Source organism: Trachinotus anak, unplaced genomic scaffold, assembly GCF_046630095.1.
Source record: "Trachinotus anak isolate AG129_WGS33_773 ecotype Australia unplaced genomic scaffold, CSIRO_AGI_Tana_v1 ptg000028l, whole genome shotgun sequence".
Lineage (NCBI taxonomy): Eukaryota > Metazoa > Chordata > Actinopteri > Carangiformes > Carangidae > Trachinotus > Trachinotus anak.
In genome coordinates, this window is record NW_027273879.1 from 7,810,403 (window position 1) to 7,829,872 (window position 19,470).

At 41.7% G+C, this 19,470-nt stretch overlaps 1 protein-coding gene across 1 annotated transcript; it reads right to left on the bottom strand.

The window, feature by feature from the left end:
• Positions 1-7,876: 7,876 nt before the first annotated feature.
• tmem38b (transmembrane protein 38B) lies at positions 7,877-19,142 on the bottom strand. The gene is made up of 6 exons (XM_071466138.1): positions 18,635-19,142; positions 11,951-12,107; positions 11,342-11,526; positions 10,710-10,797; positions 9,785-9,902; positions 7,877-8,897 (listed from the first exon to the last, which is right to left on the bottom strand). Exons 1-6 carry the CDS (start codon positions 18,756-18,758, stop codon positions 8,595-8,597), a joined length of 975 nt encoding a protein of 324 aa, XP_071322239.1. The 5' UTR covers positions 18,759-19,142; the 3' UTR covers positions 7,877-8,594.
• Between the last annotated feature and the right edge of the window lie 328 nt (positions 19,143-19,470).

Genomic DNA, 19,470 nt, shown 5'->3' on the forward strand with positions numbered 1-19,470 from the left:
TACCTGAAGGTCTCAGGTTTCTACTGTGTCAGCTGAGGCTGTGATTGGTAGATAATGGAGACTTCCCAGCTGGCCTTAAAGCCTAAATGCCGACAAACACAGCTTAGCTTAGCTGAATTTGGATTGAACACCTTGCTTTGCAGTTGTGATAGGCGTGATATTTCATGTGATTGTGAAGACAAATGGTGCAAATCCATTTTGTTATTCCAGCTTCTCCAGGAAATGCTAAAACCGCTGCTTGATGCCTCATATAAACTGAACTGAAGATTTTGTCAATCAGGCCACTAGGCCTCATCTTGAACATAAAAAAACCTCCAAAAACCACAGGTATTTCTTGTTGCCTTTCAACTGTGGAACATCCTCCCATAAAGTTTCAGAGAAGCAAAATCTGTTGCACATCTTCAAACAAGACTCTCAAAACCCATCTGTTCAAAACCTTTACCTCATAGGCTACACTTTCTCTCTTTGACTTTTAATTTTCCTGTTAAGTCCTTTTAACTTTGTTCTGCAAACCAAATAAATGTTTGCTCAATTGCCTCTTGAGGAATAAAACATACTGGAAGAATGAAATGTCATTGTTTGCTGTTTTTAAGTGTCTACAGTTGGAGCCCACATTGGCTATTGGTAGGACAACTCACTCAGCTAGTAAAGCAGACGAGACAAGCAGTGGGTCAAAGATTACCCAGTGACATGACTGTACCAGTTTCTCAAAACAGGTTCTGAAAACAGGCTCTGCTAGATCTTTCTCTCATAGTGGTGGTACTATCACAGTGTGGAGATCAGGGTGAGATTTACCCAACAAAATAATACTCAGAAAATTATAGTTAATCGGTTTCAAACTCCGTGGCTGATCCACTGGTGCTTATATGATAATGTAAACATGTGCACGGCAGCAGTGGAGTCCAGATCAGTGCTTTGACTTGGTGTCCAGCTTCTTTTGCAGCCTTCCTCTTGGTTGGACTTGTACATTCCTCACCAGAGGCAGGGTAGTCTCAGTGCCAGGGTCAGCTGGAGTAACAGATGGTTGCTGGAGCAAGTCTGGCTTTTCCCCTTCTCTCTTTTTCTTCCTTGCTCTCTCTCTCTCTCTCTCCTCACAATAACCCCACTGCTGTTCTCATGGTAACACTATCTGCCAAGTCTGAAGGATTGGATTTTTACAGGACACATGAGCTCAGCACTGTACCAGCGGTGGAGACTCTCTCTGTCTCTCTCTCTCTCTCTCTTCTCTCCTGCACCTTCATCTTTCTTTCTGTCTCTACTGAATGTTTCATTTCTTCCTCCTCACTGGCCCAGGATCCCTTTGTCTCCTTTATCTGGCTCCTCCTCTCGTCAGCTCGTCTGTCATTGCTGCTTGTTGAGTCAACGGTTCCTTCTCTTCCTCCTCCTGGTTTTGTTTCATCATCCAGAAATCCCAACCATGACTGGGCTTTATCAGTTAGCGTGTATAAATCTAATGCCAATCTAATCTCCTGCATCTGCTGTGCTATTGTTCCTCTTTTCTTTGTTTCACTGTATCTTCAAACAGCTTGCCTCCACTGTATCATGTTCTCCAGGCTGTGCTGATAGTCTTATCATGTGACTGGTGGTTTCAGCTCTGGATATGATCTCTCACCTTACAAGAATGGTGCCCATTTTGGTGTAAGGTTCTTGCAGTGTGGCTTGGTTGGCTGTTGGTGCTTTTTTTTATTTATTTTTTAAATTTTTTTATGTGGAAGTTCATCAGGGACACACGCATGCACAGACCCATACAAACAAACTTATTAAGGATATTAGATTTAAACAGGCACAGCATGGTGTAGGAAAGACAGCCAGCTGTTCTTTGGACCAACTTTGATTTCTAAAACAGTGGCCATCTGTGGCACAGTGATTGGGGGGGGGGTGACCCATTCTGAATTCAAAACATCTACAAATCAAATGCAAGACCACACACACACACACACACACACACACACACACACACACACATTCACACCCTCGCAGAGATTTGACCAATCCCTGCTCCATCAAAGAAGAAATTCAAATCACGAGCTAAGAAGGGGAAGCTGGCTTTCTGTATGTCTTGCCATCTTTCCATCCACAAGGTGAGCTCGACCAGCTCTCTCAACCTCCTCTTTCCCCTCTTTCTTCCTCTGACGGCATTGTAAATGGAATGAGTCTGGTTGCATTGCTGTATTACGGTGGGATAAAGTATCAGTGCTGGTAATCTTCCGTGGATTAATGGCTTCTTCTTTATCTGCTGCGGCTGCTCTGCTCAGATGTCTGGCCGGGCCAGGAGCCTCCTGCTGGAATACTAATGACAGACAGACAGACAGTTCCAGCTCTCCCTGTCCCCAGCCCCAGCCCAGCCCACGGGAGCTGTGTGTGAGCGTGGTTGTGTGTGAGGGAAAGAAAGGGAGCACATATGTGTGAAGTGCAAGTGCATGTAGATAGAGCGAGCACACAGCAGAGGACGCAGAGAGAGACTGCATGTGTCAAGTGTGTGTGTGTGACTGTGCGTGCGTGTGTGTGTTTTGCCCCCAAGACCCTGTCGCCTCCTTTGTGAGGTAGTCGCTGTCCTCCTTGTCCTGGCTGACACCTGCTTTGCATACAGGAGGGGCCAAGCAGAAAGGAGGGGAGGGGCAATGGTGGTGAAATGAGGGTCCCCCAGGATGTGAGAGGGACACAGAGGGAACAAGGGAAGGAGAGGAGGGGAGAGAGATACAGCAGATTAGCAGAAGAAAATAAAGCAGACTGATGGAGTGAAAGAAGGAACCAGAGGCAAAAATGGAGACAGGAACAATGGGAAATATGAACAGATTCCAGCAACTGGACCACACAACATCACCCTTTTTCCTATGAGCAGATCCACTGACAGACACACATTCTGTAGTAAATAACCTGCTGTAGGGTGTAGTCAATGTAGCGTGGTAACTCCAATTCCATTCCCTTAGCAAGGTCACATTTACCCTATACAGACCCAGGGCTAAGAATATCCAGTAGGGTCCTTTATGAAAGGGAAAAGGACCAACACTAAACGCCATCTGCTTCCTCGGTGAAAGAAGAAAAGAAGAGGAGGAGGAAAGGAAGAGGAGGGGGAGTGACAGAAGCACACCATGTACCAACTACTGGCCATGCTTCTGTGAACAGAAATACAGAGAACAAAAGAACACTGTATATTTCCAAGGTGGATCAGGAACCAGTGTGAGAGCAGAAGCACCAACTGAACATGAACATCCAACCAGCTAACATTAAACCGTCTACAAGGAGTATCTCCATATTACCTCACCAGGTCATCAAAATGCTAGAAATTGCAGGAAACTGGTTCTGGAGGTCCAAAGTAATTCTCTCAGAAGAGGCAGGTACACATAGATGTGTAGTTGCTATGTGGATAAATTATGACAGCTTTATTCAAAACTCTATTATCACCATTATCCAAAAGACATAACCACAAAATTTTATGTAGCATCTCTTCAAGTCTCATAGTCTTAATAAAACATAGATATTGTGATCCTTGAAAACTTGGTATTTGGCACAGCTTCGATCCACTGGATCCATAAGCTCCAATAAGAAGGACAAAACCTGGATCCTTCAACAAAAGTGGTCATTGTGTCTAACAAATGCTTGCTAGAATTGTACCAATGGGTCTAGTGCAGTTCAGGATCAATCTAAGTATAACTGTAATTGGTTAAACCCCTAGACTGTTTATGAAAATGGACATAGACTTCAGGTCTGAAAAGTGAAGCCAATACCAAAGTGCTTTAAACCTACATTCTATCTAATGACCATCAGGTTGCGACTCCACTGGTTGAAAAAAGTCTGATTGTACTGAAATGTATGGGAAAATGGTCCAATTCTCACTTGATTTATTACCTCAGTAAATGTTTTCTTAATCAGATTATGGTCTCAATCACTAGTTTCAAGTGTTCTTGAATACAACATGATGTTCTTTTTTAAAATTATGGTCCCATTTAGATGAAAATAGACCATAAGGCAGAGTACGCATTAGAGTGTGGTTACCATGTGATTGACAGACTGTACCACACAGCAACCTGCCTGACAATCAGGATAGAGTGCACAGCAGGTCAGATCCACCTTTCACTCCTCCTTAGCTCCACCTTCTTGTCCAAATATGGTTTCTTCTGGTTTCAAAAAACCAAGATGACTACAGGCGAATTGCAAACTCAAGGCTTCAAAACAGCAGTTCACAATCCAATGGGTGATGTCATGGTGAGTTGCCACTTGGTTAAACCTGCAATAATGATGTTTTTCTGACACATGAGAGCTGAGGAAACAAGCTGTGAACACAAAATTGACATCCCATTACCTTGTAAGTTGATATAGTGAACTATAGTGAACAATCAGCTGCTTATTCACACATCCAGGAAGACAGAAAGCAACACTGTCATTTCATTTAAAAACCACATTGCCACAACAGCTATTGTATGCCTCTTGTTGATATGTAAAGTAGTTTGCAAAAGTTTGAACAAATTCATGTTCAGTTAGTTTCCAAGTCAAAATTTAACATTATAAGTGAACATGCTCCTTTGGAGAAACCCCTTTTATTCTCCGATGTTGCTGTTTCTCTATCTCACACACACACACACACACACACACAACCAGCTTGCTAGTCAGATTACAGCAGCTCCATTTTTTGGCATTCTCCTCACAGCTGTTCTTTACAAGTCAGATCTTGAATGGTGGTAGACATCGGCCGTTTGGCGTTCAGTTCGAGCGCGCTGAAGAAACCGCTGTGCCTGTGAATGTGTGCCTGAGTGTGCGTGAGAGAGAGAGAGCGAGAGAATGAGAGATGTCATTCATCCAACACCACAACGCTGTCATGATGCCCTGATGTGACTTCTCATTCATGTGGTCCCCACATTTTTCATAGTCTCCTCTAGTTATAATTTTTTTTTTTTTTTTTTGCCTTCTATCTGCCTTTCTCCTTCCTTCTGCCTAACTTTCCTAACTGAGTCTTTTCCTGTGTGGTCCCAAGCAGCTCTCTCCATACTTTCATCTCACTTGAAGAGATAATGAGTTTGATTGCATCACCCGCACAGTCATTCGACAAAACTTTGGATTAAAAAACACTCACTTTGATCGTTTCAAAACATCCCAAAAGGAAGAAGTTGTCAGTGAAAAATAATGAACGCCTTGCTGCTGTGAAGCACCTATGAAAACTTTTTATTGCATTAGTTTGTATTTTATTTTATTTTTTTTATTGATACATCATCCATGGCAGACATTAGCTCAGAGGAGAATTGGTGCACATGGTCCCACTAGAGATTATGTCAGGATGTGGTGTCAACGTCCAGCGTGTGACATCACGTTAAAACACCAGTGAGTTGGCGCAGGTGCACCGCCACAAGCCAGAAGATTGCAGCTAGTTTAGCACATTCAATGACATTTCCATGGCGTGATGGGAGTTTCTGGTAGGGCAAAATGACAAAGGCATGACTTAGACTGACTGGGATTATGCAACAAAGCTCATTGTAGAGACACTTTTGTCTAATCACTGAAATAAGAAATTAGTAAACAGAAATTTTGTCTAAAATTGAATAATATTCATAAGCACATAAAAGCAGAGGTGTGGACGTGTATGTGAATAGGTCATGTTTGTTCCTCTGGAGAAAGAGAAGAAGACAAAGTGCCCTGGTCTCTGTGGTGGTTGGAGGGATTTGGTGAGTGTGTGTGGGAGCATGTGTGTTTGTAGGTGTGTGTGTGTGTTTCCCTCAGAGCTCTTTGTGCCTTTTTGATGGACTCAGCCTTTGTTTCTGCTCTATGTGTCACATACACATGCACCAGCACAAACAAACTAAAACACACATATATCCACATACAAGTTGGCTGCATGATTTTACTATATTATATGTGGCATTTCTCTTGAGGTATTACCCTTACTGTAAAGACTAACCCCATCTCAAACTTAAAAAATACAGTCCCAGATTTTTTGGGACATTTGGGATATTTTCAAAACATCGAGAGGGGTATTTTGAAGTTTAAAATCAGCTCTTATCCCCCCACAACCCTAAATGTCCTCACAAGAATGGTGAAGTGTCTACAGTCAGTCCTCACAAGCACAGCTAAACCAGACCACACACACTCAGACACATGCAGGCAGCTACCATTGGCTCTGCAAAGAGGGTCCCCTCCTGTCCCCATCCCTTCTTGCCTGCAGCTGCTGGCCAGCCTGTCAGTTCCCAGGCATCAAGCCATCATAGATGACGCTTCCTCACGCCACCAAGTGGTAATCACCTGCCCTGCACCTCTTATCAGCAGGGGTGCCATACTCCAGGCAACAGTGGAGGAGAAGATGCTACCAACAGTGTTTATAGCTTCATTGGTGGAGTTTGAAAACCAGTGTGTGTGCAGGGGGCGAGGGACCGAGGCAAAAGGGTGTATGTGTGTGTTCACACTTTGAGTGAAGATTCAAGACGTGTACTGAAGCCACATATTGAAAATGAGACATGTAATTTAAATTGCGTAATAATACTTAAACCTTACTCAAACATAAATAAACAAGTAGTGGTGCATTTGTCTGAGCTATTTTCAGGTGCGGACTGCAAGAAAAAATAAAGACAACACAGGTCACAGACTCAAACTGTCAGTGTCACACCCAAGCTTAGCCAAGCTGTGTGTGTGAGTTTGTTTATGGGTGGTATATGATCATTTGGCATGTCCCTGACCTCAATACGTCACTGTGGGTTCAAAGTCAAGTGTATAGGAATGTACATGCATCCAGAGTATTTGCATTGCGCCTATGCGCATGAGTCGTAGGCGTGTTTGAGTGTCTCTGTGGTGGCCTTGACACGAGGAAAATCAGATATTCCTGAGACATAGTTTGCTAAATCCTTGCTATATCCATGACCTCTACTCAGACGCCACTATGGGTTCAAAGTCATGTTTATAGAAATGCGCACATGCAATGTATGTATAATCTGTTTGTGCGTGTCTGTGTCTGTGTGTGTGTGAAGGTCAGTCTGCATGCACACATTTAAGGATTAATTTTCTGCACCTGACAACTGGAAAACAGGCAGCAGTCTGAGGATAAAAAGAGCCTGAGGAGATGGGCCATAGGGCAGGTGAAGCGCAGGGGGTGAGGGGCCGAGGCAAAAGGAGCGGGGGTTCGACAGTGGGGGGCTGCTCAGTTCAGTGAGTAATTGTAGTGGGGGTCATACGGGTCTGGACCTCATTAAGAGGACTGTCTGGGAACTTTCAGGTTCTGAGTTGTCATCATGTCACTGGCCTTCCTGTCAGAGGAGGCAGTGTGAGGAAAAACAGTGGCTTATTAATGTGTTTTTCGGTTTTCCAGGTCACACAGTTCAGCATTAGACTCAATAATATCAACACAGCAAAAACTTGAAGCATACCAGCCTGTAAGTGACATACATGCATCTGAAATCTGTGCACTTGAGGTGTATTAAAGGCAGGTACATCATCTCACCCAGTATCACTTTTGATCGTCTTTGAACGTCTTCTCTTTTCTCTTCTCTTCATTTTTAATTTGTATTCACAGGGGGGTTCTTCTCCGTCTGAGGTTACATGGATGAGAATTGGGGGGGATTTGGGGGATCTCTCTCCAGCAGCTTTCTGAAGAGGGTGAGGTATCAATCAGGTGCTGATGTTACACTGATGCAATCTTTCAGGATAGGAGGTTACTTCTGGACGCTGTGCCGCTTTATACCAGCTTAGAAGCTGCTAATGTAGTTATCAATTATTCTTTGACATATAATACTGTGAACAAATGTGCTAAGAGAGCTACTATTTAATTCAGTATTAATGGGCAGCTTTCTTTCGGGGACATAAAATACATAAATAAAATACATGTTCATGTACCCATGTTCTCTAAACTGTGCACATCTGTCTGATAAAGCTGGAGGCTAGAAACCACAAGAGAACATTTTTAATGCATTTAAACCTATTTATTTTCATGCTTTCGACTGTAATTCAAAGCATTCACAAAAGAAACACAACACAATAAGTTGTCTTTCATTTTGAAATATTATACATTCAAGAGTGCAATTATTTAGTATAAATAGAATAAAATATCTGAGTGTCATAGAATATAATCTCTTTTTAAAAAATGTCTCTAACCATTTCAGAGTAGGAAATATAGCATTTACATGAAGCAGAATATACAGAGAGAAAGACAAAGGTAGACATTCATAGATCAGCAGGTGCACAGCACTGTTCCCAAAACCCAGAGATAAAATTACCAACAGTTTGTTCTCATCATAAATATGTATTAAAAATTAAGCTACACATCGTACTGCAAATATGCAATCAGCCCAAGGATAGTATGATGTTCACATCCAACAGCATGAATATTACAGTACTTTAAGGATGGGGTGATTATCCCCAGAATAAGGTGCAGGGTTGGTTGGAGTCAGCTCTTATTGAAATTCTCTTTCAGCAGAAGGCTTTAAATTGAACTGCAAACGAAATGAAAGAAATGGAAATAATGGAATGAAAACATGTTCAGTCAGCAGGACAGAAACATGTTTCTCGATAAAAGAAAAATAGAACAGGAAGTTTAAGTCCTGACATGACAAATCTGAATCAGAAATGACTCCACCACCCAGCTTAGAGGTGAAAAGGCGCTATGGGGCAGAGGCTGACTAGTCCGTCTTTTTGCAGCTTGTTGCCTCTGCGTTCTCTGACTCCTCTTTGGCTTTGAGCGGTTCACTTTGTCCCTTGACAGGAGAAGCTGGGGTGCGTTTCCCTGCTGCTCCGTTCTCACTGGACTCTTTGGTTGTGGCGGTGGAGGTCGTCCTCTTTCTTTCGCCATTATCGATACATGCTTTCTCTACCTCGCCAGTGAGGGCGGCGTAAGGGGAGGAGCCTGTGAAGAGGGTCTTGTAGATGGCCGACTCAATGGCAGCAAATGGTGACGCAGAGGAGCCTGTCAGCATCATCCTTGACTGAAAAAGAGAAAATAAATGTGTGATGACAGAAGCAAGATGTGACCAGGAGACATTTTTTAGGGAATCACTTCCGAATCAATATTTGTGTATTATGGGCTACTGCAGAGTGTCTTAGCGTCTTTCAGCTCACTATTTTGGTTTTCTGGCCCACAACTTTACAGCTTTGGTTCATTCTCACTGCTCACACCAGCATCGTTTTCGGAAGCAGCGGGCAAACCGTTCTCAGCAAAAAAGCGCAACAAATATAAGATGACACTTGAAAATATATGCTCTTTTTTATGTATCCTGACTAATTATATGATGGTGACCTAGTTTACATATAAAAGCACTTATTTGCTTTAGGGAGCGAGTGCATAACACCTGCATTATCAGGAACACAAAATAATAAATAGCAGGTTGGACACAACTCCTAAATCTGATGAAATGGCTGCACGTTAATTTAACAGATCAGAGTCAGAGGGAGCTAACAGGACGAGAGTTGAAAGAAGACATGGTAGATTTATCTGTGTCTCAGTCAAGAGCACAAGTTTCCCAGAGAAAAGAAGAGAGGCTGATGCAAGCTGATGAAAATGATGCAAACGCCTCAGCCCTACGGGTAATACCGAGCTAATGTGAGTCACCACAGCTAAAACTTCAAAAAAGCAGAGGGAGAAAGGTCATTTGGAAGACAAGCCATCGCAGATTTGGAGGGAGATATGGCTCCAAAATATTTGTTGTACTTGAGATAAGATCGAATTAATAAGCACAGAATGGTATTGCATTGTTGTCCTTTTCTTAGGTAAGCAATAACATGAACCAAAACACAACTTCCTGTTTTGTATCTGAGTCAATAGCACCTTGGTGACAGCGTCAGGTATGAGCTACACCAGATACACCGCACTGACCTTGTTGACGACAGTGAAGATGGTGTAGATGAGCATCAGGTGGTGCTTCTGGAGAGGCAAGTAGTGGGTCTGCTGCAGAGCAAACAGCACCGCCCCTATCAGGGTGATCTTTGTTGGGCTAAACAAAGGTGTAATGAGAAATGATCAGTTATGTTATACAGCTTCTGATTTTAAAAAATTCCAATGTCTAAAATAGTGGGGACAATCCCCTCATGCACACACATGCAGTATGTCACATCTTATACACAGAAATAAATTAAACTGGAGACACACATCATCACTGCAGTTGTACATGAAATCCCCTTGAGAAAGCAACCCATATCAGTTTTAATGCTGCCTTGTGGTAACAAAAGAACATGCTCTCTGATGAGATTTGTATATACAAATGGGTGTAAGCTATATAATGTCAAAGCTTTGGTTTAAAGGAATAATTTATTTCAGGGATACATGTAGAGTGTTAACATGAGAAGATTAATATCAGTCTCTCTGTAAGGTAAAAATGAATTTATGATACAACCAGCAGCCTGTTAGCTTAGCTTAGCTCAAAGACTGGAAACAGAGGGAAACAGACAGCCTGGCCAACCCCCTGAGTTCTCATGTTATATCCCATTTATTTCATTTCTGCAGATGCGGTTTTACAGGGACAGTAACTTCCTGGCGGGCAATCGGGGTTGACTTCAAGAGGAGGTGACTTTCGAACAGGAAATAGTCTCTCATAATATTCATAACCCCCCCTGTAAAACTGAAAAAACTTGTCAATCGTCTCATCTGTCTCTGGTCATGACATAAGCGAAGATAACTATTTCTTTAAATTTCACACCATGCTACATTACAATATACTCACAGTGTATTAAAAATTTAGTTTCATAAGCACAAAAGTGTAATGCACTGATGTAATATCAGCAGGGTCCTTTAGAAGACTTACTAAGACATTCGGAGGAGCTCATTAGTCTCTGGTTTCCACACACCTCGAACAAGCTGCTCAAAATTACTTATCAGACCACCTCCAGCACCTAGTGTGGGTAGAAAAGACAGGACAGGAAATATGGTCACAATCTCCCCTTCAACCCCTACCACAGCATTAAATAATGGCCAGAGGTGTTTTTGCAGAACATTATGATGTCACAGTGAAGTTGACCTTTGACCTTTTGGATATAAAATGCTATCACTTCATTATTCATTATATATTATCCTCAAACACATTTGAGTTAAATTGTGTCATAATTAGTGTATGAATTCTTGAGTCATGGCCAAAAACTGTGAGGTCACAGTTACCTTGACCTTTGACCTTTGACCACTGTTTTCTAACCAGTTCATCCTTAAGTCCAAGCAGACATTTGTGCCAAATTTGAAGGAATTCCGTGAAGGCAATACTGAGATATCATGTTCACAAGGCCAAAACTGTGTTTTGTGAGCTCACTGCGACCTAGACCCTTGACCTCGGGCCGGACAGACAACCCAAAAACATAATACCTCCAACCCTGGCTGCTGCCAGCATGGAGGCTTAAAAATCCTTGAGTGGGACCATGGGACATGTGCATACTAACATTCACTGACCTTTAGCCCAGCCAATAGCAATCATGACCAGCAGGCTATCCTTGTATTTGCTGTGAGCCTGGGTGACCCCTACAAGCACCTTCCATGTCCTGGTCACTTCCTTCATTCCTGACAGCACCAGCCTGAGCGGCAGCAGAGTAGCACAGCAGTACACCAGGTCCATGGGGCAGTAAAACACCAGATACCTGTGAGGACACATGTGGCTCAATTACCTAGTGCACAGTAAGCAGGAAACTTTCAGTAAACACTTTAACAGTATCACATGCCCGTCTCTGTCAGGCACCTGACTTCTCCAGCAGAGGCCAGTGTGTGTTCCTTTTTGAGAGAAGAGTGTAATTATATGTGCCACCAGCAGAGGGAACCAAAGGCTATATATTTAAAGATGGGACCTCGACAATAACCTCTCTGTTTCATTCAATGTTGTGCACATTTCATGCTCCCTTTACAGAAAATCAAGTAGTTCCACATTTCTTCTAAAAGAGAGCTTCATTATCTGGTGTTTTGCTTTAGGGATGCATAGAGGAGAGGACACAGACACATTTCTGTGTCCCTTTCCCTCAGAGTAGCAGAAGGCCCCCCGCTAATCCCCCCCATTTCTCAGATATTTACCAGATGACTGAGGCAAGCAGAACGCTGGTGCTGTTGGTCAAAGGTGCTACAGGTGGCTCGGCCAGCATGATCCCAGACAGCACAGCTCCGCCAAAGCAGAAGAGCATGGAGCTGAACCAGCAGGCTAGGGGGCTGACTCTGGACACCTCCAGAGCTCCTGCACAAGAACAGCATATTTATGAGCACTTCCTTGAGTCCCCTATATGCAGTGTACATATACATCCATACATTAGGTATTAGCATTCCTACAGGCTTTAAAGATTCTCAGCTCTCATGGGAGTCTGTGAAAGCTGGATATGAGTAAAATGTAGTCTGGACTAAAAGCACAGTATTGTTGCAGAATGCATTCAGAATAGCAGACAGCCCCTGGCCCCGTGTAACGATATACTGGTTTAGAATTAACAGATACAGGGAACAAGGGGAGAGAAAGGTTTGTCACGCACAGCAACATTATTTGCTCCTGAGCCTACAGTTCAAAGTGCAGAGCAAAGACACAACGTCTACAGTCACAAACACAGACGACATCAGTTTGCTGGAGATAATTATCAGTTGCTCAGTGTTCCCTCCTTGTCCCCACCCTGTATAAAAAGAACACAGTATTCTTTTTACTATTGAAACCATTTACATGCTAACTATATAACACAGGGACTCACGAGTTATAGGCAAATTGAACAGCATAAAAACTGTTCTCTACTAATGTTTGTTAGATGACCTTGTAAATCTTCCCCATGAAAGGAAGATTTAGTTTAACTATTGTTTACCTAAACTGTTCATCCTACTCTCTATGTACCTTCGCACAGATAGACCAATACGATCTAAGACTGACTTGTCTTATCTCACCAAAATGAATGCTGCCAATGTGCACAAGGATATACATGTTTCACTTAAGTTCACACAGGTAGCACTGAGTTAACCTTGAGCCACCTGCCCAGGTGTCACTGTGTCCACACACAGGACCATACTGGTAATCTGAGGATTACAGGCAGATTATAGACTCCTGGAGAGAGATCGGTAAACCTGGAGGATTTATAGCTCTGTCTGCCCCCTCTGCAGACTCCCCTGGATTCAGTCTGAGTGGCTCACATTTAACTTTCCCCTTAAAAGAGTCAGAAAATGACACAGAAGCAATTTAGATTTCCACCTATTTAAACTATAAATTGCAAATGATAGTTTTTAGATCTCTAAATGAGAGGCAAAGTACCATTTTGAACAGTTCTGATGTTAAAAATAGAAAGGAAATCGTCCCCTGTGACTGATATAGTCCTAATACTGAAGCAGGAATGTGTAAGCAGCATCTTAGTGATGTAGCTAGTCGAGGTGGAACTTACCTTCGATGAAGGTAATTTTGTCCAGAGGTTTACAAATTATGGATCAGACCCCCTAAAAGGTCACTAGATAAACCTGAAGGCTCAGTTTTTGGACTTGGCTAATCTTTACTTTTTTGTGAAAGAATGGTTCATTTGACCTCTTTTAGCCTCAAACAGTTATTTAAATGAAGCCGTGTAGGAAGTTTAAAAGGGAAATGTCTCTTTGGTGGAATTGATAACAACTCACAGTTTTTTGGGAGGGGTCACAATGTGCTGGGTTGTGTTTTATGTGAAATCATCATATCATCATATGTAAAGTGACTAGTAACTAACTAAATAAGTAAAATGTGAAGTAAAAGTGTGAAGTAACATAAATTGGAAATACTCAAGTGAAGTACAAGTACCTAAAAATTTACTGTACAGTTCTTGGATAAATCTTTGTTACTTTCCACCACTGCTGAAGAACGTGCTCTTCCCACACAGCTTTGGTTAACATACACCGTATGGTAGGAAGCCTCTTACATGAGCTTCTAAATTTATTTTAACTACTCAGCTTCACACAAAGGATTTTCCCCAAACTTGTGGGGAGACATTTGTAACCATTACCATCATTAACTGCTGCAATGCGCTGCACTAACTGCTGAAGCAGAGCAACAGTTAGTGTCACAAGTTTCACCAGTGCTTTTTCAGCTATGATGAGTCAAGCGCACAATTGGAAAATCGTGGAACAGAAATGTCGGACACAAAGACAGAAAAAATAGTCAGTTAAGTAGTAAGAGTAAAGAGACATACCCATTTGCATTTCTTTATATAATATCTAATGCTTTTACATAAAATACTCATGGTCTCCATACCTACAATACTGAGTCACTCTTTAACTAAAATGAGGCGTTTTCGGAGGTTTCAATTACACTGACTGATTCTAACCCATTAGAGTCAAATATCGTAAAAACAGACGAATAAAGTCACAACTGCACCTTTGCTTCCAACACAGCATTGGTCGGAATATACAATACTATACTGCAGGTGACTGTAATGAATGGTGGTGAGTGATATATTGTATAATATTGCTTTAACTGCAGCATCAAGAGCAGAGTGAAGCATCAGTGTTGACAATTTTTAACTGTTTTTTCTGTGTGTGAGTTTGGCAAGAGAAAACTGGTGACACACCCAGGCAGTTTATTTTCTGTGTGCATATGAGGTCTGATGTAATGAACATTTTGTGCCACGGTTAGGAGAGAAGGCAGTTTGAAAAAGGAAAAAAAAAATGGCAAGAAGATAACGCAGCCAAACGTCAGATAGCAAAGAGTGGTTAGAAATATGCCAATAATCTAAACCCATGGCTATCATACACATCCTCCTGTCCTGTCATTGCCTGCATGTGTCCTGATATGAATCCTCAGTGTCAGTGCTTTTGGTCTTTCAGCAGATGTAGCACACAGTTCACAAGTGCAGCACATTGCTTACATAGTAAACAGCGTTGATCTGTCATCACCTTTAGTTCAAGAACAAAACAAACTGCTGCAGTCAGTGTCCGAGCCTGATCTCTGAGTTGGATGAGCTCCAGCTTTTTTTTTTATTTTGGGGGGGGGGCAACATTTCAAAACTGTTAAAATGGTGCTTCAGTGTTGAGGTACAGACTATTGCATGTTACAAAACATACTATAATTTCAGCGTATAGGCAACAAATGCGTTTGCAGGTCTAATAAAATATATTAGGTTGCTTTTCAGGAAGCTCAAACCTTGAAACATGATTGGGAAATTCTGCACTAGAGATATGCAAGAAAGCTGGATGAGAAAACAGGCCAGTAAAGACATATTGCTTATATTTTATGTTGAAATATGCTTTGACTGCTCAGACACACACAAACACACCAGACCAGATCCTGTCTCCTTGTTTTGTGTTTGAAGGAAACACATTTACAAGTCAAATCGGAGGAGGACGAGCCAAGTACAGTACAGCTGTGACATGTCATCCTGTATCGGTTGTATAATCGATTCCTCTTTCTGTGTTTATTTCTTATGTTCTTCCTTTTTCTGTCTTTCTTAGCCTGTCTGCACAGACTGGGTTCATGTTGCGTCTCATCTCTCTCCCCCTCAGTTCTCACAGTAATTAAAACAAACTGAAGACCGTTGGATTTTTGGAAAGCTCTCTTGAAAGGCCAGCTACCAAGATCTTTACATATGAACACAAAGGAAGGAGATATTGAGATAAGTCTTGTAGCTGAGAAACAGCTCAGTTGTTGCTGCTGCAGCAGTGCTGACACAGCCTGAAATGAAAAAATAGTCATTTAAGTCTTAACCAGGGCAACATCTCACCGACTGAAAACATCAAACACAGCACTATCTAAGCCTGTAAATAAGACACTCCTCCTCTCCCCTGAAACTCACTCCCAATCTGTCTTGTTCTCTGTTCCTCCACTCCATTTTCTAAATCTGCATTTCTACAATTCCCTCTTTTTCTCCAAGTCCATTGCTCTTTCTAACCCTTTTGTTCCCACTTAATCTCACTCAACTTGAGCCAGTGCCTTGTTTTCCTTTGCCCACTCTTTTACTTTTATGGGCCCTCGTACTCAGACTTCCTTTGCCCTCTCCTCTTCTCTCAGTGGACAGACTCATTACAGGCAGAGGGAGATGAGAAAAACGTGGCTTATCTCGGGTTATTTTTGGCTTGAAGAGAGGACCACTGATTGACATATAACCACTGCCTCTATGTCCTTGTCCTCCTGCTTCCGATACAATCCACTCACAGAAATGTGCTTAAAATAGCCACACAGTAAACTGCAGTGACAGTTGTGTATGTTTTTCTGGTTTGAAGCTTTGGAATAATGATTTTCTTGTCTTGAAAAATATTAAAGTTACTTGTGTGTTGAGCAGCTCCAGCTCTGAACACCCAGAGTGGATGCACTGGAGAGGAAGATTAATACAGGACAGAGAAAAGCAAGGGAGGGTTGAATTGTTTATAGCATTCCTTTCCTTTTTGGGGAAAAGAAGAACCGGAGCTGGCTCCATGACTGTTTTGTGTCTTGACTTTTATTTAACTTCTTTTCAAATTACCCTGAGATTTAAACTTTTATTTTGCTTTTCTCTTGTTATCTCAAGTAAAGCTATAGTCATCCATCTCCAAACAATGAGCAGAAAGACACAGAGACACATACATCACTGTTTGTGTCCTACATCAGATATGGTCCACAAGTTCCCCAGAGAGCTCAGTCTTCTCTGTCTCCATATGCACAGAAATTAAAACACACACAGGGAAAAGTTTGCTGACCTCTGGCATTTCGTTTGTACATACTTTTACTGTGTGTGTCCTTCTTTCAGCTGCATGCAGAGAGATGGGAGTAGAAGACAAGGGGTTAAAAGGTCACGGCAGCCCAGATGCTTCGCAAGGCAAGTTCGAAAATAGACAGCGGCGGGACTACAATGGGCCGGGTGTGTGTGTGTGTGTGTGTGTGTGTGTGTGTATGGAAAGTTAAAGTCCAATGCGCAGTTAAAGTCCACCTGTTCCTGTAGCCACTATCTCAGTGACATAACATAGTTGGCTCAGTGCCTGCCTTTGGTCTGAGCTGATACAATAGACTGTAGCTGAGTGTTACAGTGTGTGTTTTAAAGTTTTTCCAGTCACTCTGCTGCATTTTTGTTTGCTTTTGTCAGTCAAACAAAGAAGGCAAACATGAGCAAGAGTCTAAGCGACAATACATGACTGTATCCAACTGAGTTAACCATGACATCAGGTAAAAACCCACAGCTTTACACTGTCGGTAACCGTTGGTTTGTGTACTGGCAAAAATACCAACAATACATTTCAGATCAGTAAATTTATATTTTAGTAATTGAAGCCATGGGGATGCTTTCCCAAGACAGAGACAGACATGTAGTCTTTAATTAATTAATTATTCAAAGGCCTCAGTTTTCACCTCTTCAGAGAGACACATCAAACAGCAGAGGGATGAGTGATGTGGCTGAAATCGATATCAGGATATTAGTAAGACCGTTTTTCCAAATATCAATATGGGAATGTATGCAAAGCCATATATAGACACTGATGTTCAACACAATTAACTGCATTCCACTGTTACATATTACTTATATGTGGTGGAATATAATTAAGTACATTTACTAAGGTGCCTGTGCTGCTAAACATATAATCAGTTCATAAATTATCATCAATTTCTAAAGAATAAACCAACAGTAAATAAAGCAGCTACAGCAGCTATTTTGACCAGCTACAGTAAATCCTAGTTACATATTGATGCATTAGCAATAATAATGCAGTACATTTTTCTAAAAGTACTTTAACTAAGATTTTGAATGCAGGAATTTCACTTGCAATGGATGTACACACAACAAAATGCCAAAAATTAATTAGTTTGTTTTTGTTTACAGTTTGCTCAAATTCATTAATTCAGAAAATAGTATTTGGTAAAATAATATCATAATATGTTGTTTATCATTATGATATTACTCCAGTGAAAGTAAATAACATTTCATATTAAATCACATCAAAATAATGTGTAATGTACAAAGGTAAACAGGGAGATACAACACCCTGACAGGACAGCAGAACAGCTGATTCACCCAGGGGTGTTGGCAACAGCATTTAATTGGATTAATTGATTAGCTCATCATGGCAGGGTACCAGGGCTTCTGATCATAGGCCACTGGTTATTTTTGTTTTAAATAAAGTAATCCAACTAAAAATGATTTCCAGTATCAATTAATTTGCTAATTATATATTTTTTATTAACTGTTTAGTCTGTCAAAGTAAAACATAGAGCAGAAAATGCCCATCACAACTGTGCACAGCCAAAGATAAACATCTTCAGGTGTCTTTTTTTATATTTGATCAAATGTCCAATAGTCACAAATACTCATTTTACAGTGCGATATGACAAAAGCAGCTAACCCTCTCATTTTGAAACTGTAATCTCAGAATATTTGGCATTTTCTCACTATTTTTGCTTTAAAAAATGACAGAATCGAGTAGTCAATTTTCTAAACAGTCGACAATTATTTTGCTGATGTCTGATTTGATTCATTGAAAAACATTTTTCAGTCCAGTATCTTCTACAACACATGGCTAACACTGAAAAAACTACACCAATTAATAAATAATATAATGTAAAGAATAACTAATAGGTCTAATGTGTCCTGTAGCTAATATGTTAATGTTATGAAATAAACCTATAGATTATATGGACAAATTAAAGTAGAATAGAACAGAGTATGTTTTTGTTTTGGTACAGCAGACTAGGACATTAAACACAACTTTGTGGCTCTGCGTGGCATTCAGGTGCAGGTCTTTTTTTTTCTCCGTCACACTTTGTTGAAACTGTAAACGTCGTGCTTGGGCAGTCAGTGATCATGAGCCACTTACCTGGCTGCTCCCTCAGAGCCATAACTGACACGATATAGTGCGCCATGTCAAAGTATGGAAACATAGACAAGTTTGCCAGTCCGTGGGACAGCTCGTCCAAATGCAGCGCCCCGAACAAATCCATTATCTTATCTCTAACAACTCTTCAAGAAGAGTAAACTATTCTACTTTATCCCAGAGAGGAGGTTCAAGTCGAGAAAAGGCACCGGTCCAAACTCAGAGCATCGGGGAAAACGCTCAGCTTCATCCAGTCTGGATGTTGTTGTCCAGTCTGACACAAGCCGCTGTAACAGCTGTGTCTGAGGATGCACTGCGGCCGGTGTTGCTCGCAGCTGGTTAGTTGCCTTCAGGGATGGCCGCTCGTCGCCTGCCAGCAGACCTGTATCGACGGAGGATGGTCATCGTCGGTGTCACCCCTCAACGAGGCTGTCACCAGCGCATACGCGGAATTCCTGCTCCGTCTTCCGCCATGCTAGTGATGTGGCGGGCGGAGCCAGAGCGGCTTTGTGATTGGTGGAATGAGAGCACGGTGAGCCAATCGTGGGTCAGAGTGTGGCTTCGAGAGGTGATGCCACACGATTTGTAAACGGCAATGCACCCACAAGTACACACACACACACACACACACACACACAATGGGTCAGCAGTAATAGTTTGTTGTGTGTAGGTACTTTTAATGAGGTGCAAATGACACGTTGTGAAATTTAAGGTAGACCTACATTAATGTCAGTGGTTGAGGAATTATTAGATCCTTCACCTAGTAAAAGTAAATAGGGCCTACCACACTGAAAATACTCCATTACGAGTAAAAACCCTGCACTGATGTGTTATTGAAG

Bases quoted from the DNA above. Each gene is read 5' to 3' on its own strand.
- tmem38b (XM_071466138.1), bottom strand. From the start codon at position 18,758: ATGGATTTGTTCGGGGCGCTGCATTTGGACGAGCTGTCCCACGGACTG. The intron at 11,527-11,950 runs GTAAATATCTGA...GTGTCCTCACAG, and splicing joins CTGCTTGCCTCAGTCATCTG to GTATCTGGTGTTTTACTGCC. The intron at 10,798-11,341 runs GTCAGTGAATGT...TACCCACACTAG, and splicing joins TGCTATTGGCTGGGCTAAAG to GTGCTGGAGGTGGTCTGATA.